Here is a 21,897-nt window from a genome sequence, read left to right as displayed (position 1 = left end):
ATGGAAAATAAATAAATACGTATAATAAACCCGAAAGTAAGTCTTGAGTGAAATCCCCCTCGCTCGCTACTCTTTCTAGTACAGTTTAAGAAGATCATGTGGGTGTTTGAAAAATTCTTTGATGTGAAGACAATACTTTCACTCTTGTGCCTTGTTAGCTCCAAACTGGCCGCCACTGTGTTGTCGTCTTTTCAATCCGAACGAGGTTTCAAGTGTGTTGATATCTTGATAAAGGTTCCTGTTGCTGGGACTTTCCAGTTTTCATTGTTTGGGGGGGGGGGGGGGGTGGTGGGAGCAGTTAAAATACAACATTAGAAAAAACACAGCTTGCTTCGAGTTTCGTATCGTAGGCGGCATTCCCTGTACGGATTCCCCACGTCACAGCTCCTTAGGAAAGCTACAGTTTATATGTCGGGGGAGCTAAAGACAAGAAATCAAATCGCCACCTCTTCGAGCAAAGCGAGACCCCCCCGGTGACACACCGCTACAGCACTCATGGATGTAAAGGGCGAGGACGCCGTGGCTATGATGGGACAAGCGGGCGAGCTGCAGCTGCAGGGCGCTCGCTGGAAGCGCACTCGCCTGCTCCTCGCTTGCTGCGTGAGCTGCTGCTTCCTGCTCGCAGCACTCAGCGTTTACCTTCTTCTCCAGCACGTCGCTCCGAAGGTAAGACGAGTAAAATTCACCTTCTACCACACAGGATTTCTAACGAGCTGAACACGGAAGTTTGATACTGATTATGAAATGTGTGTACAGTTGGACATTGATTGTAATTCTAAGTTTAACATTGCCAAATTTAAGTTTGACATTGTACATTTTAAGCTTAATATTGATTGTAAATTTTCTCATGTCTGACATTAATTGCAAATTTTATTTTAAATTTGACATTAATTGTAATTCAGTGTTTTACATAGTAAATTTCAAGTTTGATATTGGTTGTAACTTTGCCTTGTGGTTGACATTGCTTGTAATTTTATCTTAGTTTGGCATTTAAGTTAAAATAAAATCCAAGACAAGAATTTCCAGCACTGAATGTCTTACTTGTTTAAAGCAATGCATGCACTCCATAAATACCACACGTTTGTTTTGTTTCAGGGTGAAACACAGACTGATTCCGAAATGCTTCGTAAGTATTCTTAAATGATGTTATATACGCAAGTTTCAAAAAAAAAGTTTTCACAACGAAATTCTGATTCGTTGTGGTCTGATTTGTCGAATTAACAATTGTTCCTTGATGCTGACAACACTTCATCCTTTTTTCTCCCAGGACAACCTTTCGATACCGCTGACAAACCAAGGGCACATCTGACAGGTAAGAGCTGCTGTTGTTTTCAATTGCATCGGGTTAATCATCGTGGTTATATTTTTTAAAGATTACTTTCCCAAAATATCAACTCTTTAAAAAGATCACCCTGACAATTAAAGCTTAAAAAAGAAAGTTTGCTTTGTCCCATCAGTAGAAAAATTTCTGCGTTGCCTTGGCTTTTAACTTTCATCTGAACGTTGTAGGCCGCCCTCCATTTCATCATATCCAGACAGGAGTGATTGGTTGATTGATATGAACTCATTCAAAGACAGTTAGAAAAAAAAATCTATAACAAAATGGTTATTATAGAACTGTTAGTAAATTATATTAGCAATATTAAGATATATGAATCAATTATGCCATTTTCAAGTCTGAAATTATGATTATATGTATATGCTCCAGTGTGGTCAAAACCATTGAAGTGTACATTCCACTGAAGCTCTGGAGTAGTCCTGCTTATTAGTAAGTTTCTGTTGGACTATGTCACATTGTGATCATCATAAATCTGTTGGAAAATATGCCTTAATGCAAAATTATGATCTCATGTTGCTTGGATTGCTGGATTTTGTAGTACGAGTTTGTACTAGTTTACCAAATGTCTTGCTCACCAACAGCTTCCTGAGTGTCCATTTCTAATAAATTCAAAAGCATCATTTTAACAGTCAGTGCAATGACTCAAAAATATCCAGCAGGGATAAGTGGCCTCTAGTGTTCCTCAAGAAAAAAATCTCACATTCCACAAATACCAATTGGAAAGTGCTAAGACACATTCTGTTGCAATATCTGAGTTACATTTCTTCACAAGAGTGACAGTATTGCCAGAAGGTGTTCTCTGTGAGTTGATGTCATCACCACATTAGCGTTGAGAGTTACAAAAGACTGACAAAATTTCATTCATTTTGATGGATTCAAATGCCTAGGTTAACATTTAGACCCTAAAATTGGATAGCTGTCGTAAATAATAGTCACAAATGCCAACCAGAATTGTGACTGTATCATATCCATTGTAGGTTTTGTGCTGTTTAAGTCGCTAAATATTAATCAATGACCTATAATCATACAAAACAGGCCTAATGCTTTTGTAGTCTAGTTTTGTTTGTCCACCACTGGACAAGTAAAGCTTAGCTCAAATCAAGCTATAATGTATAATTGCTAAGACTGAAGAACATTGGTTTCTTCAAAATATTTTTTCATGTAAACAGGAAAGCTTTAAATAACTAGCTTTTTATTTTTAATTTTAGCCAAAGAGACTCTTCCTGATAAGATCGATGGTCAATACTTCGCTCTCCAATGGGAAGACAAGAATGGACTTGCTTTTACTAAGGGCAGCCTAAATTATCAGAACCGGGCACTTACTATTCCCAGAAAAGGAGACTACTTTGTATACTCGCAAGTCTCATTTAGAGGTACTAGAAGCAACAAGTTAAAAAACATTACTCATATCACTCATATCATTACTAAATTGACTTCAAGTTATCCTGATCCCACACAGCTACTGAGTTCCACCAGATCTATCAATGGAGATCCATGGCATGTGGCTATCTATTTAGGGGCAGTATTTCACCTAGAGCAAGGGGACAGGATAGTAGTAAATGTCAGCAGTGTGAATCAAGTGGATTTTACCAATGATCATAAAACTTACTTTGGTGCCTTTTTACTATGATAGCTCAGTTAAATAGGAAGTGCTGTATTCATTAATTAGGGGAGTTAAACAGAAAGTTGGAGGGCTATATATGACACCTTACCTGAAGTTCTATTTACCCCATCCACTCTGGCTCACTAGCACAAATTTGTGAAGCAGAAGTTTTTCATTGACGGACTTTTAAATAATGTTATATAGGCACAAAGTCAACCTGTGAACTGGGGAATACAGTGAAGGGTTGCCCATGTCAGATGGAGGTTTCCAACCTTGCCATTTGAATTGAATAAATTGGCCTCCTGGCACATTGTTGAAAAGTGACAGACCAAGAAATCCAACACTGGGATGCTGGAGCAGCTGCACCGAAAGTGTGCAGTCTTGAGAATTGAACTGCCCGACAATGGAAATGAGGACAATGCAAAACAGTTAACAAGAACACAGCAAAAACACCGAGAAGAGTAAAGGATTAAGCTGACCTATCTGCCTGCCTTCTGTGGTGTTCTAACTGAATCACTGTGGCCCTTATATGATGTGAATTTGACACCCCTCTTTTAGATCATTCCACTGTTAACAGCTGGAAATAAACTCCTGCATTTATATTTAGAACATTTTGTGCCCAGACTTCAAATGCAGTAACAATGACACTAAAATGCAAAGTAAAGCAGTGAAAATTTAGTCAACAGAGCAGATGGAAGAGTCAGTTCCACGTTTACTGTGTGCTTTTCTTGACACAAGGAAACATTTCCAGACCAGTGCATATTTTCAATTTAAGTTCTCAAATTTATGATGTGAATTATGTTGCTATGTAATAGACAATTTTCATATATATTTATGTACTATCAAATGTTGATGACTAATTAGAATAATATACATCACTCGAAGAATGCAGAGCTTAGAGCTGAGTACATCATATTTAGTGGGAAATGTCCCTGATATTATTAGTTGTACTTATGTGTATACGTAAAGATATAGGCATGCATGTACAGGACCAACTGAATGTTCAGCAGCCACTTCATTTGCTACAAAGGTTAGCCCATCATCTATTCCTTATTATGATCTGCACCTAAGCTACAGATTGTGAACATGTTTTATATTAAAACTTATTTTATTTAGTGACATATTTTACATATTGTATGATCATGTCAAAATACCTATCTGGTACTGTAGAAATTCTTTGGACTAACTATTATTTATCTATTGAATCTTTATCAAGATTCTGGATTTTTAACTAGTTTGTAGGATGTATTTCATTCCAATAGCACTAATTTCAAACACATGTTCTCCTCATGGTTCATGGAATTTATCTAACAATTAATCACATCATACAAACCCGGAAGATCCCAAATTTGACAAATTAATTCAGCTTTGAAAGCTGCAGTGGACCAGGTTTGGGGGGCGTGGGGTTTGTAGGGGAAAAAATCAACCCAACCTCCTGCTTCTGATGCTATCTGGTGACCCCCAGTTAGAAATGCACATGCTGCGAACATTGGATGAGAATAGGGTAAGGCTAAGTGCTGCCACTCCCACAGTTGAATAGCCTGCCAACAATCACACATGAATAATTGTGAAGTGGGTAAGGAGGGTGCTCCCAATGGAACTGTAGTCTAATAAGGAATCAATGTTTTGCGAGGAAGGGAGAAGTTGTGAGAAAAATTCTATAAATTACATTTTTATGTTGCATTTAACATATTGTACTCCTGGTTGTTAATATCGTGATTTAATATCCATCTAAAAAAATTAATATTTAATGAAATAAAGGCTGAAATTAAGGTCATTTTTGTGAACATTTCTTTTTCTTTGCTTAAAGCCCATATTTATTTTGTTTCACCATTTTTAGTGGAAAAAGTAAATGTGATTAAAGAGTGATGTAAAATCAGGAGAAATCATTCATTTCTCAGGTACTATCCTCCTGCTCTGCAAATCTGCCATCATCACCCTGTCAACGACTGGTATTTATACAGGGCTTTTAATGTAATAAAACATCCCAAGATGACTACAGAAGTGTTATAAAGCACAATTTGTCTTTGAGCCACATAAAGTATTAAAACAGATATCCGAACACTTGGTCAAAAGCGATAGGTTTTAAGGAATGTCTTGAAGGAAGAAATATGGATAGCACGTTGGAGAGGTTTAGGAAGGGAATTCCAGAGCTCAGAGTCTAGGCTACTGAAGGCACCATCAGTTACCAATGGTGGAGTGATTAAAATTAGAAATGCTCAAGAGGCCAGAATGAGACGAGCACAGATAGGTTATATAGATTAGTGCTAAACAACAACTTGTATCTAGATGAACAAAGTTTCAGGTGCAGATGAGCTGCGGCATGGTCAGACTTGGGTGATCTTACAGAGATGGAAGTGGGTGGGCTTGGGGATGACATGGATATGTGGTCAATGCTCACCTTGGAGTCAGATACAACATCAAAGTTACAAATGGCTTGGTTCAGCTTCAGGGAGTGGCCGGGGAGAGCAAAGAAGTTGGTGACTACATAACAGGATTTATGGTGGGGACTGAAGAAAATAGTTTCAGTCCATCTAATATTTATTTGGAGGAAATTCTGTTCATCTGGTACTCAACTGTTAAACAAGCAATCTGACAGATTAGAGGCAGCGGAGGGGATGAGAAAGTCGGTGAGATAGAACTGGGTGACATCAATGTACATGTGGAAAGATGCAACCTCGAAGGGTTGTGGGGCTACAGAAGTTACAAATGAGAATTTTAAAATAATCAGGGGTCAATATAGGTCAGCAGGGATGGGGTGATGGGTGAATGGAACTTTGTATGATTTAGGGCATGGGCAGTAGACTTTTAGATGACCTCAAGTTTACAGCCAGTAGAGCATGGGAGGTTGGCCAGGTGTGCATTGGAATAGTCAAATATTGACCTAAAAAAAAAACACCCTTGACCTCTCCCCCTTTTGTGCAAATTACCACCCTAACTCCAACCTGCCTATCCTCTCCAAATTACCTAAGTGTGCTGTTGCCTCTCATATATGTGCCCACCTTTCCCAGAAAAAACATGTTTGAATCCCTCAAGTTAGGTTTCTGCACCAGCCACTGTATTGAAATGGCTCTTACGAAAGTCACAAATGACATCCTATGTGATTGTGACCATGGTAAGTTATTCCTCTCCGTCTTTTGTAACCTATCACATGGTCACCCTCCTCCTACATGTCTCCAAATCAGAAACAATAAGCAAAGTTATCCAAATCATTAGGATTACATTGATTCTTCTCATTTTGCGATGCTCTGTCACATCAATGCCGTTCTTTATAATCTTGGTGACCATCCTCAATCACCAAATTTCTCACGGTGGTCACCACTGTATTTTGATTCATAAAAGTAATTCTTTTGAATTTGGCTAAGGTATTTTGCATGATTATTGCATAATTCCCAGCTGCATTATTTTTTTGATATTTAGATTGGTTAAATAGTTTTAATCAGGAGCATGAGAAGCATTAAAGAATTGTTGTTCCTGATGACTATTCTTGCCACATATTTTTAACATTTAATTTTGTTTATTCATAAAATTGCTTTCTCAGAAAGCATATTTCAGAACTGCATGCAATTATTCAGTCACAAATTTTGATTAAAATAGGTATACACAAAACAAAGAAAGGCATAATTTACCATCTGATTAATAACAAAATCTCCTACCATAAAATAGAGCAGGGTGATATTTCTTTCACTAATTATTGGGATGTGAGCACTGCAAGCAATGCTGACACTTATTGTCCATCTCTAATTCCTTTGAGGAGGTGATGGGGACCCTTCTTCTTGACCCATTGTAATGGTTCTTTTGTGTCAAAAGTACTCCCACAATGTAGTTAGGTAACGAGTTCCAGGGTTTTGACCCAATACCAGTGAAAGGATGGCGATATAAGCAATGACAGAGAAATAAAGGATTTGTTAATGTCAAGCGTGGAAGAATATCTCAGCAGTTCTGAGGACTTCTTTGGTAACATTTTCAATGTTATACACCTGTACCCATAAGTAACATTATTCATTGCATTTGCAAAACAGTATGGTACACAAATGGTCTTTGCAGGGTGATGATCTGGCCTGAGTGTAAAAGTTTGGGCCAGGTCTATTCCCATGTCTGTCCAGATCCTGTAGCTGCAACCTAGGTTAGGTATATTTACATCAACCTTACAACATCAAGGTAACTGATTGGAAACCCATATTGACTGAACTGGCCCCAAAATATTTGGGCCACAGAATCATCTATAAAGGATGTATGTGGCATGGTCTCAACTCTTAAAGGATTGCTTGACCACAAGTGAGAGAGAAAGAGAACGGAAGCACCTCAGTTCTCCCAAGGTTTAGCTATATCTAGTTCTACCTTGTAACATCAAGGTAACTGATGAGGCAAACCACAGAGGGAAAGAAAATGATGGGAATTTCACAGAGAAAGAAAAGCTTTTCATTTGATTGATAATCCTTCCTAGTTCCTGTAAATGTGTCAGATAAGCAGAAAGACTGCACAACCACAAAGCACCTAACAAGCGAACACAATTTGCATTCTAAATCTATGGTTCAAAACTCATGTTATACAATGTACGCAGTAGAAATTTCCATTTGGTTATGGATGTGTTAAATAAATTTAGAAATGTTTGAAGGTATAGTAGTCTGGCATTGCGAAGGTCACGAATTTATGATCCCCCCTATGACAAGATGTGGAACTGATCACAAACAATCTTGTAAATCATGGCCATCAGAACAAACAGACTGTTTTAAGAACCCAACCAATGTCCTTCAGGGAGTGGAGCTATCAGTCCTAACTAGTTTGGCCTACACTTTTTTTTAGCCCCAAACTGAAACGGTTGACTCTTAATGCTCCAAGGGCAATAAATCTTGGCTTGGCAGGCTCACCCACATCCCACAAACAAGTTAAAAAAGAATGAATCCTATTCTGTGCAGAAGGAGGATTTCTTGGGAAGAGTTGGCAATGTCACTTTAACAAAAGTGAAAGCAAGTTTTCAAGTCAAAAATACTTAGAGAAACAAAACTTTGTCTAACTTGGAATACAACTTGAAATATTTGTATGTTCTTGATAAATAAGGGGGTGAAAGAATATCTGGGGTGGCTGGGAGGTTACAGTCAGATGAGTCATGTTTTTATTGAATGGCGGCGCAGGCTCTAAGGGCCAAGTGGCCTACTCCTGCTTCTAACTCATATGTCCTTGATGAAGTTGGAATAAAAACAGAAAATGCTGGAAATACTCAGATCAGGAATCACCTGTGGAGAGAGAAACAGAGTTAACCTTTCAGGTCAAGGGCCTCTCATCAATGGGACTACTCTGCTTGGATGAATTCAGATGGACCAAATTGCATCTCTCATCTGTAAGAATGTGGTGAGTCCTATCTAATAAACATTGTTTTAAGATATGTGGGAGAAGAACTGGAAGTGGGACTAATTTGGATTGCTCTTTAAAAGAAGTGGCACAGAATCGATGGGCCAAATGATCTCCTTTTGTGCTGTACAGTTCTATGATTCTATGATACTAAATGTCAGTTTGACTTAATTCACAGCACTCTTATCGCCGAGTCAGAGACCTATTTTCAAATTTCATTATGCACTTGAAGAGATACACTAACAAGAATAAATTAAATGAGTATTCATTTGCTGATCTTTTTGGGATCTTGTTGTACATAAATTGGTGTATGTATTTGCCTACATAACAGCTGTGACTATACTTCAAAGTGTAAACCATTGTAAAGCACTTTGAGATATCCTGAGGATGTGGTAAAATGCTAAATCAATATGGATTGCTTTCTTTATAGAACAGATTCAACAGAGGAATGATTTTGTTATTTTTAAACAGTCAATGCAACCAAGTTCCAATGACAGACAAATTGTTAACAATTTTAAAATAAGCTTTAACTGGATTTATTCGATCATTTGTATTTCAAACTTTGAAAAATTAAACTGGTTACTTTATGAGTGTAATATTCTTAATCACTGATAAACGGTACTCCTTTAAGTTTTATGATTGTTAATGAGAAAATTTCCAGTATACCAATTAATCTCCTTTAGAGACCAGTTTCTCAGTAAATAATCTATTGCCCATTAAAAAACCCCAAAGGATCACTTTTAGAAACCCTTATCACATTATGAATTGAACTAAGGCAACATTCAGAAACAAAAAGTCCCTTTCTATAAAAAGGAGAAAAATGCATTCGGTCATCTCTATGAATAAAGTAATGTTACTGAAGTGACGTTTGTTTTTTAAAAAAAAGTAAATCTGTACCATACTTGCTGTTGCCTAATTTTGTAGTCACACAAACACACAGTTTGTGGGTCAATTTCCGGAAATTAAACTTTAACCTGGCATCTCTCAATAAACCAACTTCCTCTAAAAGAATAACAAGCTGATAAAGCTGCTGTGACATGACTTATCCTGCGCAGGAAAGGATGAAATGGATGAGACAAAACAACTGTTATGCTACAGTTTCTCTTCCAAAAGTGCAGTTTTCATAATAGACCTCCTTTGCATGTTCTGTAAATGGTTACATGTGTGCCATTCCACTTTACAGTGATGTTTGCATGGAGGTTGCCTAGGTTGTCCTCTTTAACAGTTGTCAAGGCATATCATTCAAGCTAAAACATCACATTTATTTACTTGATTAATCACACATAACTAAATAATCAGCAACACGAGGCTTGACAAATGCAATAATTTAAAGGGTCTCATAATAATAAATATTTGAAATATTGCAATCAGTTTAGATTCTTTTAACTGAAACCACCTAGGAATTGCTGCAGTGCAGGGGCTTCCATCAAGCAGCAGCAACATGAAATTATAAGTCTGAAGCAGGGGTGGGGGGGGGGTGCTTTAGCACAGGGAAAGCCAATAGCACCTACTTTACTTTGGGTTTTTGATATTCAAGATCAAAACAGTTCTCGCACACTCAGCGTCTAAATATATGATCAGTTTTACCTTTCAAGAAAGATTAAATAGGCTGCCGCTGTTTTCTCTGTAAAATAGAATACTAAGGAGTAACCTGATAGAAGTCTTTAAGTCCATGAAAATATTTGATGGGGAAGACATAGGAAAAGGAGTAGGCCATTTGGCCCTTCAAGCATTCTCTGCCATTTATTTAGATCATGGCAGATCTGTTTGTGGTTTCAACACCATTTTCCTATCTGCCCTCCATTTCCCTTGACATATGGAAGACATTTCCATTTTCAGGGAGATCAGAACTAGGGGCCACAGATATAAGGTAGTCACAAATAAATCCAATAGGAATTCAGGAGAAATTTATTTACCAAAGAGACTAGAGAGGTTAGGATGTTAAATTATGTCTCCACAGGGAGCTGTTCAAGTGAATAGAAGGGATGCAACTAAGGAGAAGCTAATCACAAAGACAAAAAGGAATAGAAGGATCACAGAACCCCAGAATGATAGAATTCTTACAGCACAGGAGGCCATTTGTCTCATTGTGTCTGCACCAGTTCTCCAAATGAACAATTCACTTAATGCCATTCTCCTATCTTCTCCCCCTGTGGTAATTTAAGGTGTAATATACATTTAAGAAGAATGTTATATTGGAGGATCACATGATCTTAGTATCCGATAGGGAGTAGCGCGGGCAATGTCAGTAGTCTATAATCAGAGTCAGTAGTGTGGAGACAGGGTTCCAGTTGAAAGCACACATGTGTAGCTGCTGAATACCTTTGTAAATAAACAGAATGTGTTCCACTTAAGAAATGTCTGCTGATCAACTCTGTCTATTGTACCAACTTGGCCATCCCAAAACAAGTGTGCAACCTGGATCCATAAGTCCCAACAAACTGGTGACTAGGATCCAACATCCCCTAAACCTGCACATTCTTCCTTTTCAGGTAACAGTCTAATTCCATTTAAATGCTTCGACTGAACCTGCCTTCACCATACCTAAATGAGATTAGATGAAGACGGATGGGAGGAAATGGGTGTGGAGCAAGAATACTGGCATGGAACTGCTGGGCTGGATGTTATATAAATTTGTCATGATTACATATGTCACTGCATCAATGACAGTTTTTAAAAACAAATAAAATGGAGGAAAATGACAAGAATCAGGAAGCACAACAAAGTGAAAGAGAAACACAAATAAGTATAGCTTAATATTTTGGTTTCAAATTTATCCTGGGGCTATACACAGACAAGCCAATAGGCCAATCAAACAAAATCATTAAATTCTTGAGTTACTTGCTTTCATAAAAAGAGTAATACAACACAATGGGGAAATAAAACACAAGGAATGGTTAGTGTTCAGCTTCAGCTCAAAAATATTTTGCCCACAAAATTCCAGAAATGCAAGCTGATAACAGTCTAACAAGGGCAACAGGGCACCTGGGACTCTGATGAATAATGGAACAATAGTGTACTCACTTAACCAATAAAATGTAAGGATTACGAAATTAACGAAGGAAGGATTGAGAAGAAGTGGGTAATGAACTAGAGTGGGCAAATTTCTTGTCAAATTATGTACAGAAAGATAAATAAGGGGAGGGAAAGAAAGATTGAATTAAAAAAGAGATAAAGAGGAAAAGAAAAAAGTACATTTAAAATTTTACACTTAAAACTTGGCAGTAACAATTTACTACATCAAGGAATTAGAATAAGTTCACTATCTGGGGCAAAAGAGCTTGATTAACAACCATTAACAATAATCACATTATTAAAAGGGTACTCAAACTATTAATTACCAGATTTAACTTCCTGTGATAAGCTGAATGGGATATAACGCAGCAAATGATGTGAAAAATCACAGGGACATTATGGGCAAAATGTTATTTATACAAAGCCAACTGCTAGGGTGATAAAAATCGCCAGAAAATTTGGATAATCAAAATTCACAGGTATTTCTTCCTCCCTCGCTGATGTGCACACTGATAACAATACATTCTTAGCCCTCTAATATTTCTGATCCATATACTGCCCCTCAGCAACATTATCCAAAACCAAAATGTCAGGCAGCACAGGTATGCTGATAATTTCCAGCTCTTTCTCACTGCCATCTCTCCTGAACCTTTCACCACGTCTAATTTGTCACACTCCCGGTGTCACACCTAGTTATGCAGAAATTTCTTCTAAGCAAATAGTAGGGAGAACTCAGACACTGGGACTGAATCCACCCTAGGGCGTAACAGTCACTGGCTGGAATTTTGACTGGTGTGCCTCCTTAATTGGCAGTGAGACAGGTTTGCTGTTCAATTAAGGGTGTTGGGCAGGCTCTTAAAGCTGGAGGGCCAATCAGAGGTGCATCTAGCTGCAGTAAAAGGTAAGTAACAGAGGGAGTGTCAACAGGAAGGTGCTCTCTCAAAGTTTAATTTAAAAAAAATAGAAGTAGTTAGGAGGTAGATTTGTTTTGAATCTACCTTGGTCAAAATGGCTAATGCCAAGAATGGGGTTAGAAAATTGGCATGCTGCCTATGCCAGTGTTTTGGGTCCTATCTGCCTTTGTTTCTGGCCTTAGTGACACCTGAAAATCCTGTCGTTTTTTTTCAGTCCTCACCTCAAACTCTATTCCCTGATCAGTATCTCCATCTTTTTTCCCCCAGCAACCGTCTGAGGCCAACAAGTCTGTTCATAACCATGGCATCCCATTTTACCTCAAGATGTGTTTCTGACCATATATTTCCATCATATTGCCTGAGTCCGCCCCTACTCATCTGCTACTGAAACCTTTGTCCATGCCATTGTTACTCGACGTTATTACTCCAGTGCTCTTCTGGCTAGCTTCTCACCCTGCACACATGGTAAACTTGAGCTTATCCAAAACTCTGCTGCCTGTATCCTAACTTGCTTCCGCACCCGGTTCACCCACCTCCCTTGTGCTCACCAACTGGTATGGGTGCCTGGTCCAAGAAAACCTAATTCTCATCCTTGTTTTTAAATCCCTTCCTTCCTTCCCTCCTATCTCTGTGACCTCCTACGACCTTCCGGTCTCTGTGGTCCTCCAATTCTTGCCTTTTGTGCATCCTTGATTCTCAGCATTGACAGCTGACCAGAGGCCCCGCAATCCCCAACCTAAATTACCTCTCCGCCTCCAAGACACTCCTTCAAACCTGTCTCTTTGACTAAGCTTCTCGCCATCTATTCTAACATCTATTACTTAATCGGCAAAGATGTGAAGTCTCTTGTTGTTTTTGTAAGTCATTTTGAGGTTTTTCAGAGGGCAACTATTTTTTTTTCCCAGCATGGAAAAATGAGATGACAGGAAAGTCACCTCATTCAACACTAACACTTAGCTGCTTTACAATTTGTTTTCGGTAATACAGTCTTTACACCTTCCAATCCCCCCTCCTCTCTCCGATGATGACTGTGCAAGTCGTGTGACGCGCATGAATTTTTTTTTAAACCCCCAAAAGAAGTGAATTAACGGGAGCGAGTTTGTGTGGAGGATACTGACCGGGTTGCAAGTTTTAAGTGGTGGCCTTTCAGTCAGGCAGGCAGGCAGGCAGGCAGTGGGGTGGGGGTGGGGGGGGTGGCGGTGGTGAAGCAAGGGTTGGCTGGCCCGCACTCACTCACTCACTCTCTCACTCTGAGCGGAGCAAGCGAGCGAAGGGCAGCGGCTGCTCGGAAAGCCCCGGCCGGCGAGCGGAACTGCGGCGGGGCGCCGGACGGTGATCAAGCCTGACTGTGGATGGGGCAGCATGGCTTTCCGAGTCAGCCTTCATCCAAGACCCGAAGCTTTTAAAAACCCAAATGATAATACATTTATTAAAATGAATCCAGACTGCTTCCGATGTTTTCGACTGAACTGCCTTTGTGCGGCTCTTCTACTTGTTGCCTCCCTCACATTTCTCATCCTCAAGAAGCAAAACTCTGCTGGCTTCCTATTGGCAAGTTCACGCTTTTGCTGACTTTTTTAAAACAAAAAATATTTGCTGTGTATTTATTTGAATGTGTGTATGGTTTCTGCTGTGGTGAAATAATGGCCTGTTCTCATCCTCTTTTTCAGGAAGATGAAGAAGTGGAAGGTTCCGTTCTGAAAGGTAAGACTTTACTAGAACCTCTTTACATCTTCAGAAAGATGTTCCTGCTGAAGGTATCCGGAAACTTGAAATTTTTAAAAAAAGGAGCAAAGTTGTGCTTGGGTGATGAGGGGGATGTTGCTACTTTGTCACAACACAACCCTCGGAAGAACAAAAATGTTCCTTCATGCTGATGAAATAACTTGTGTGGGTGGGCATATTTATTTAGAACAGTTTGGGGATGTGGGGGTGACCCGCTTAAAACGATCAGACTGCAGCCTGACTCTAACGCCATAAGATCGGCATTTGTTGTTTAAATCCTAAGGGGTCAAGGCCAGTGCAGGGCTTCACCCAGAATGGAAAGCTGGGGAAGCAAATCAGAGTAGAAATTGGGTGATGCCAAGTGTTGCTTTTAACGCCTTTGGGTTGTAGTAGAATTTTTTAGAAACCCAGGGCACTAAATAGTTTGAGATTCTGGAAAAGGGATAAATTAGGGTAGAGAAGAACAAATGACTTTAAATCATACCGGTCATATGAAAATTGGAGATGAAAAACATGCTTCACTATGGCAATAGATATGGGAACAGATGGCAAGCCACAGAGATTAGACAGGATAATCACCACTGAGAGGTTAGAAAGAATAATCAAAGAGTTAGATTTTCATTAAGTTATTTTTAAAGTAATTAGTAGTGCAGTGGGGGTGCGAGGGGCAGCTCTGTACAGTGGGCTAACACAGCTGAGGTTCTGCCACCAATGGTGAAGAGGTGCACAAAAGGTCAGTTTTGGAAGAATGCTGAAGGTCAGAATTTATAAGCCAGCAGAGAATGACAAAATAAAGTAATAAGAAGGGAGAAATTAGAGTATGAGCGAAAGCTAGCTGGAAACAGGAAAAAGAAAGATAGTAAAAGTTTCTACAAGTATTTAAAAAGAGAGTAACTAAAGTAAGTATGGGTCCTTTAGAGAGAGCCTGGGGAATTAATAATGGGGAAATAAGGAAATGGAGGAAGCGTTGAACAGATATTTTGCATCTGTCTTCACCGTAGAAGACACAAATGGACCATCACAGAATACTTGTAAATCAGGAGGTGCAAGGGAGCGAGTAACTTAAAACAATTACAATCACCAGGAAAAGGATACAGAAAAAGCTATTAGCACTAAAGGCTGACCAGTTCCCAGGTCCTGATGGACGTCATCCTAGAGTCCTAAAAGAAGTCACTGCCAATAGAGTGTATATTGGTTCTAATTTTCCAAAATTCCCTTGATTTGGAAAGGTGCCATCAGATTGGAAAATAGCAAATGGAACTTCTCCATTCAAGAAAGGAAGGCGATAGAAAGTGGGTAACTACAGGCCTTTTAGCATAATGTCTGTCATAGGCAAAATGCTAGAATCTATAATTAAGGAAATTGGCTATAGAAAGGCACTTGGAGAATCTGAATGCAATTAAGCAGTGTCAACATGGTTTTGTGAAAGGGAAATCCTGTTGCACTAATTTATTGGGGTCCTTTGATGGAGGAACAAGCAACATTGGTAAAGGGGAACCTGTAGATATGGTCTAGTTGGATTTCCAAAATGTGTTTGATAAGGTGCCACATCAAAGTTACTGCACAAAATAAGAGTTCATGGCATAGGAGACGACCATAATGGGCTGTAACTTCCGAGCTCTAGCGTGTCTTAACTGGTGGGTACCCCAAAGATGCACAGGGGCAACAAGACACCCCTCCCCCCCTGCCACACCCCAGGAAGTTCCCAGGTGAGGATTGCACAGCAATGGCCCGGGAAGTGCAAACTTCCCATGGGCAATTGCCCTGCACTGGGAACCATCTGAAAATTGCGATTTAGATCACAAACTTTGGATGGCTCAGACTGTCATACAGCAATTGCTACGGAGGAAAAGTTAGAAGTAAAACCACTTCTAGCTTCTGGGTAGCTATTTTACAGATCCATACTGAATTCCCCCCTACCTCTAACTTCTTCCAACTCCCACGACTGGCTGAACACCCCAATGGGGAGGCAATGGCATAGTGGTATTGTCACTGGACTAGTAATTCAGAGACTGATGGCGGGATTTTCTGTGTCTTCCGGTCCCACCGCAAGTCAGTGGACTTCTGGCAGGAGCGCTGCCTCGCCCACGGTGGGTCCTGCCCATGACGGGGCTGGAAAATCCCAGCCCTAGGGTAATGCACTGGGGATTTGGGTTCGAATCCTGCCACGGCAGATGGTGGAATTTGAATTCAGTAAAAAAAAAATCTGAAATTAAAAGCCTAATGATGACCATGAAACCATTGTCGATTTGTTGTTTAAAAACTCATCTGGTTCACTAATGTCCTTTAGGGAAGGAAATCTGCTGTCCTTACCTGGTCTGGCCTACATGTGACTCCAGACCCACAGCAACATGGTTGATTCTTAAATACCCTCTGAACAAGGGCAATTAGGGATGGGCAATAAATTCTGACCTAGCCAGCGATGCCCATATCCCATGAATAAATAATAAATCCTAAGTTACAGACAAACCTACCTCCACCTTGGCTTGAAAGTGGCTGGACCTTTAAATTCTATTGATTTATGGCAGCCAGTGCCATAAGAATAGGGGGCATGACCCCTTGGCCTCTGATTCAACAGCGCTCAACTGAAAGCCTTAGGAGTCTGCTGCCCTGCACAATTCTCACCAGCCTGAGTCGGAAGGTAGGGCAAGACAGGATCGGAAACGTTTCAAGGTAAGGAAGTAGAAGTGGAGTGGCAATCTAACTCTGATTGCTGAGAAATTCAGGTCCGTTATCACGGATGGAGGATTGGTTGGCTAACAGGAACCCTAGGGTAGGGATAAATGGGCCATTTTCATGTTGGCAAGCTGTAACCGTGGAGTGCCTCAGGGATGAGTTTTTGAACCTCAACTATTTACAGTCTATATAAATGACTTGGATGAAGGACTGAATATATATTTTCTAAATTTTCTGATGATGCAAAAATGGGCAAAAAAGTAAATTGAGGACATAGTATACAAAGGGATTAGATAGGTTAAGTGAATGGGCAAAAAAATTGGCTGATGGAATATAATGTGGAAAAATGTCATCCACTTTGGCAGAAAGAATAGTATAGCAGTATACTATTTATATGGAGAAAGATTGCAAAACTCCATGGTATAATGGGATCTGAATCTCTTGGTACATGAATCACAAAAGTTAGTATATAGGCACAGCAAGTGATTAGGAGATGAATGGAATGTTGACATTTTATTGCAAGGGGAATGGGATATAAAAGTAGGTAAGTTTGCTACAACTGTATTGGGCATTGGTGAGATCATATCTGGAATTCTGTGTACAGATTTGGTATCCTTATTTGAAAAGGAATATAACAGCAGTAGAAGCAGTTCCAAGAAGCTTCACTTGACTGATTCCTGAAATGAGGGGGGTTATCTTGTGAGGAAAGTTTGGGCAGGTTAGGCCTGTATCCACTGTAGTTCAGCAGAATGAGATGCGATATAAGTTCATGAGGGGACTTGACAGGTTGGATGCTGAGAGCATGTTTCCCCTTGTGGGAGAGACTAAAACTAGGAGACAGAGATGAGGAGAATCTTTTGAGTGTCATTGGTCTGTGGAATTCTCTTCCCCAGAGAGCAGTGTAGGCAGAGTCATTGAATATTTTAAGGGTGAGTTAGATAGATTCTTGATTGACAAGGCAGTCAAAGGGTATAGAAGGTAGACAGGATAGCGGTGTTCATGTCATAGTCAGATCAACCATGATCTTATTAAATGACGGAGCCGGCTCAAGAGGCCGAATGGCCTAACCCTGTTCCTAATTCGTATGATGTCAGACTGGATAGGGTGAGAAGCCCTGAGAAAATTTGAGAACAAAGGAGGTGGGGAAATTTAAGGACAAAGAAGGAATTTTAATATAATTTCTTAGATGACAGGAAGCCAATACAGGTCAACGAAGGAGGGGTGGGCTGGTGATGAATAATTAGGACTCCTCGAGAAACAAGATAGGGCAATAATATTGATTTCAACAGTGAATATGCAGGAAGGGAGAATTTGTTTGCGATGGAGTATTTGTAGCTTTGAAGAAAGAGGAAAAGTAGTTCAGGGTAGCATTGGCTGCAATGATTTTGATAAATATAGATTATGATAGATGGAGATTAGAACTGAAGGAGAAACCATCATCTATTATATGGATAGCAAGGAACGTGGAAGCATTCCAACACCAATAAACAGCTGGGAAAATGGGCGGCAATACTTAGGTCTACACACACACCACCATACATCTATTCTTGTTTGTGCAGTTGAACAAACGAATTTATGTAAACTTTGTGAACAAATCATTTTTTTTAAAAACTGCAGCCAAAAAAATGGTGAATTGTTGGGATCAGTAATGAATATTCATTGTTTTATATATAGCTTCAGATCCCATTCTGTATCACTCTGAAAGACCTGTGGCCCATCTTACCGGTAAGTGTGCCATTCAGTCATGAGCAGGATAGATAAATATTCAAGGAAGTGTCCAAAATTTGCAAATGTTATTGTACAGAGAAATTGTGTATTTTAAAAAAGGAAAATTCCTATATGTAACAGTAAAATGTCTTCATAACAATGAGAATCTGGCATTTGTGTGCCCTTCCTGTCAAATTTTTTTATTTGCATTTTCCATGCCCATACTCATTATGGTAGCTACTTATGTAAACTTGTCACAGCAATTACATCTTTCAAACAGTGGTGGTGCTGTAGAACCTTGTGCTTGCATCTCACAACCCCATCAACCTACACTGCAAAGAAACTTCAGTGCTCTAATCAACTCTATCACTTATAAATGTAGCAATTTGTGAATATTTAACTGTAAATATAAAATCAAATGTTATGTAAAATTAAGGACAGAATGTACAAAGCTATCTTCTGTCTTCTAATCCCCACTTCACACAATGATTGCAATTAGCCTTTAATCCCCAATTCAGTTGCACGGGATATTGACCAGTTAAGTGCTAAATACAACTGAGTCATAGCTGGAACTCTGGATCAAAATGATGATCTGGCAGAGCATAATATAGTAGGTTATCTAAATTGTTACAAAAAAATTTCTACATGGTTAAACGGATTGCTCTGTCAAATGCAAAGAGCCTGAGCACTGAATTGAACCATTGTTTTTGCAGCATTGCTCAATGGATCAGCTTTTTGAAGTAATGTTTCTCACCCCCACAAATCTATATGCTTGTTATTTTCAGCATCAGCTTGGCTCAGTGGTAGCATTGTCACTTCAGAGTCCAAAAGTTGTGAATTCTTGTCCTGCTTGAAGACTTGAGCCAATAATCAAGGCTGATACTTCATTGGAGAACCAACAGGTTGCTAGAATGTTAGAACTGATGTCTTTCAGATGAGACCTTAAAACGAGGCCCTATCTGCCTGCTCAGGTGGACATAAAAGATCCCATGGCATCATTCACTGGAAGAGTCCTTCTTCAATGTCCTGGACAACTCTTTCCCCTTGGAAGCACCACCAAAGTAGTTTAACTGTTGCTTTATCTCATTACTGTTTGTGGAACCTTGTGTGCATATTTACTGCTGCATTTCTCTACATGAGTGACCAATACTCAGAGCCACCAATTGACTATGATGCACTTTCGGACATCCTATAGATGTGAAAAGTTCTTTATTTTTCTATGTTTCATTCGCTTTTTTTTTCAATATCACAAAGGAAGAGGAAAACTAACAGACAATCTCACAGTCACAAAATAATATTACATTGATATAGATGAGGGAAAAAAGCACTGCAAAACTATTTTGAAAGGAAACCACCTTGGTGTCACCCCTGGCAATAATGTAATCACCCAAACTAGATTCTGTGTAGTGTATCTATTAGATCAGTTCTATATGTAATTGTTATGGGTTTTACTATAAAAATAACTGTGTCCAAAACTCTCTGCAAGAAGATTGATGTAAGCATTTTTGTCAATTAACTTGTTTTTTTGGTAAAGGAACAAAATCAAGTGATGGACGTCTCCGATATATGGAATGGGAAACTGAGAAGGACCTGGCATTCATCAAAAATGGATTCATTTACCAAAATGGCAGTTTGATTGTACCTGTCACTGGACAGTACTTTGTGTACTCTCAGGTTTACCTACGTGCTAAAAACTGTGTGGAAAGCAATACCTTCATTAGACATACAATCAACAAAAGAATACGAACAGATTTGGCTCCCATGACACTAATTAGCAAGACCGTTCAGTGTCAACCTAACATAGATGATTTGTGGTTTCAAACAAACTATGTTGGGGGAAAATTTACTTTGAACAAGGGAGATGAACTGTTTGCCAATATTTCTGATTTAGCATTGTTGGGTAATGATGAAAATCAAACATTCTTTGGAGCACTGTTACTATAAATCATGTGTGCACAGCTAAACTAAACCACATTCAGTGCTGTAAATTGTAAAGCAAAATTTATGTTATTCAGAAGCATTAAACAGTGTTACCAATATTGGTTAATATACTGAAATTTGTGAAATTAAGATTAATAGTGGAACAGCTGATGTTTTGTCCTAATTTTCTTTACCATTTTTAGATGATTCATATTTTGGTATGGTATGCGTGATGATTGCCTGTTCCTGATTTGGTGTAGTAACCTGAAAGAAAATGCATGTTCAAAATACTGTGGAGCAGAGGGCTGAACCTAGTATCTTTAATATATTTTAATATGTATGAAGTATGTGCTTGCATATATTTAGAACATGCTTATTATGGTACTAGAATTAAAAGTAACATGTTTTTATATAGGACAATACACCATATACAACCATACATCTTAGCATTTGGATTCCTTTGAACACAGAATATTGGGTTACAAATATAAGATTGTTTTGGCACTGTCTTAATTTTGTGAAGGGGGTCGTGTGACCTGTTCTGAAGTCTGCCTAACAAGCATGGGTGACGAGGCTAATAAAGATTAAAAGGAGGTCTGGGTTGTTTTGCTGGAAAGAAGGTGAAGGTGTTCACAGTTTGAGATGATGGCGGCAGCAGCAGCAGCAGCACCACCCATCTGTAAACAAAGGCATTTTTGGTTTCCCCTTTATAAGTGGTGGCATAATTTCCCCAAAACTTTAGTTTTTGGAATGATACAATCTATTAATTCCCACAACATGATGGGAGGCACACGTAGAGATGAATCAACCTTGCAGCAGGCATGTTCTACTAGAAAACAGCATAGATGAGGATCAAGCAATTTAAACTTCTGTTTCTGCTGCTGCTTTGTTGATGGAAGATGGCAGATAAAGGTAGGCTGCTAGCCTGGAGCCCAGTTTTCTCTCCTGAGGTTAAACTGCAACTGAAGACAGAATTCAAAAGCTGTATAATTAAAGCAATTCAAACAGCTCAAGTCTCAGTCATGGGATAGGGCATTTTGGGTTGAGCCATTCAGCTAACCAAGAACCCTTATTAAAACCCATTGTATTTTGAGCAGGTAACTGTAGAACCATCAGCACAAAGTTGGAGATGAGTCCCAATAGCTCTGCCTGTTTCTAGAGCTGACTGGTGCATATGTTTCATCTACTAATCCTTTGTGTTGGCTTGGCTGGAATGTTTATACAATGCAAGGAGTGTTATGTTCCAGGAGTTTGAGTTAGCCTTTGTCCATTTTTAAATTGCTCAAACTTCCAGAGCTACGATTATAAGGTCAGCTGCAGCCATTTTATCAGTCCAGCTGTTTGTCCTTTAAAAAAAAACAATTTAAATGACAATATAGCAGAGAAATACATTAAAAAAAAATTTTTTTTGGTTGTCTTGGCAGGATAATGGTTAGATCGTTGGACTCCATGAAGTCCCAAGAAGGAATTGAGAATGTTGGATTGTAAACAGTTAAGCTTTAAACTGCCCACTTAATCAGCATTTCAGTGGATGCAAGGCCCATATGATTCACATTGCCAGGGAAATGGGATTTGCAAGGAAAAGGGTTTCTAAGAAATCCCTGAAACACTCAGAGACATAAGCAGAATCCAGAAGACAGGGAGTA

The 21,897-nt window shown here is 39.2% G+C and overlaps 2 protein-coding genes and 1 long non-coding RNA gene across 4 annotated transcripts in view; 2 read left to right on the top strand and 1 right to left on the bottom strand.

The window, feature by feature from the left end:
• Window positions 1-13,367, bottom strand: part of LOC121281320 — a 68,816-nt gene extending 55,449 nt beyond the window's left edge. The window contains exon 1 of the long non-coding RNA XR_005943860.1: window positions 13,342-13,367. This is a non-coding gene — a long non-coding RNA (uncharacterized LOC121281320). The remainder of the gene's footprint in view (window positions 1-13,341) is intronic.
• On the top strand, window positions 319-4,717 carry LOC121281319 (tumor necrosis factor ligand superfamily member 15-like). The gene is made up of 4 exons (XM_041194210.1): window positions 319-666; window positions 1,096-1,126; window positions 1,268-1,312; window positions 2,548-4,717. The coding sequence occupies exons 1-4, from the start codon at window positions 496-498 to the stop codon at window positions 2,967-2,969; spliced, it is 669 nt and encodes a 222-aa protein (XP_041050144.1). The 5' UTR covers window positions 319-495; the 3' UTR covers window positions 2,970-4,717.
• A 47-nt stretch (window positions 13,368-13,414) lies between the features above and the next one.
• Window positions 13,415-20,368, top strand: LOC121281318 (lymphotoxin-alpha-like). Of its 2 annotated transcripts, XM_041194208.1 has the most exons (4): window positions 13,419-13,774; window positions 13,894-13,927; window positions 18,299-18,349; window positions 19,866-20,368. In XM_041194208.1, the coding sequence occupies exons 1-4, from the start codon at window positions 13,586-13,588 to the stop codon at window positions 20,273-20,275; spliced, it is 684 nt and encodes a 227-aa protein (XP_041050142.1). In that variant the 5' UTR covers window positions 13,419-13,585; the 3' UTR covers window positions 20,276-20,368. The 2 variants fall into 2 exon arrangements, with proteins under 2 accessions (XP_041050143.1, XP_041050142.1); XM_041194209.1 differs by lacking the exon at window positions 18,299-18,349 and having other exon boundaries at window positions 13,415-13,774.
• Window positions 20,369-21,897: the final 1,529 nt, after the last annotated feature.

Source organism: Carcharodon carcharias, chromosome 8 (assembly GCF_017639515.1).
Source record: "Carcharodon carcharias isolate sCarCar2 chromosome 8, sCarCar2.pri, whole genome shotgun sequence".
NCBI classification, from domain to species: domain Eukaryota; kingdom Metazoa; phylum Chordata; class Chondrichthyes; order Lamniformes; family Lamnidae; genus Carcharodon; species Carcharodon carcharias.
Note: the sequence above shows the minus strand (reverse complement) of the source record. Positions and strands in the feature narration are given on the sequence as shown.

Excerpts from the sequence above, each read along its gene's own strand:
- LOC121281319 (XM_041194210.1), top strand. The coding sequence starts at position 496 with ATGGATGTAAAGGGCGAGGACGCCGTGGCTATGATGGGACAAGCGGGC. Across the intron at positions 667-1,095 it reads TCCAGCACGTCGCTCCGAAG|GGTGAAACACAGACTGATTC; the intron begins GTAAGACGAGTA and ends GTTTTGTTTCAG. Across the intron at positions 1,313-2,547 it reads ACCAAGGGCACATCTGACAG|CCAAAGAGACTCTTCCTGAT; the intron begins GTAAGAGCTGCT and ends TTTTAATTTTAG.
- LOC121281318 (XM_041194208.1), top strand. The coding sequence starts at position 13,586 with ATGGCTTTCCGAGTCAGCCTTCATCCAAGACCCGAAGCTTTTAAAAAC. Across the intron at positions 13,775-13,893 it reads ACTCTGCTGGCTTCCTATTG|GAAGATGAAGAAGTGGAAGG; the intron begins GCAAGTTCACGC and ends CCTCTTTTTCAG. Across the intron at positions 18,350-19,865 it reads ACCTGTGGCCCATCTTACCG|GAACAAAATCAAGTGATGGA; the intron begins GTAAGTGTGCCA and ends TTTTTGGTAAAG.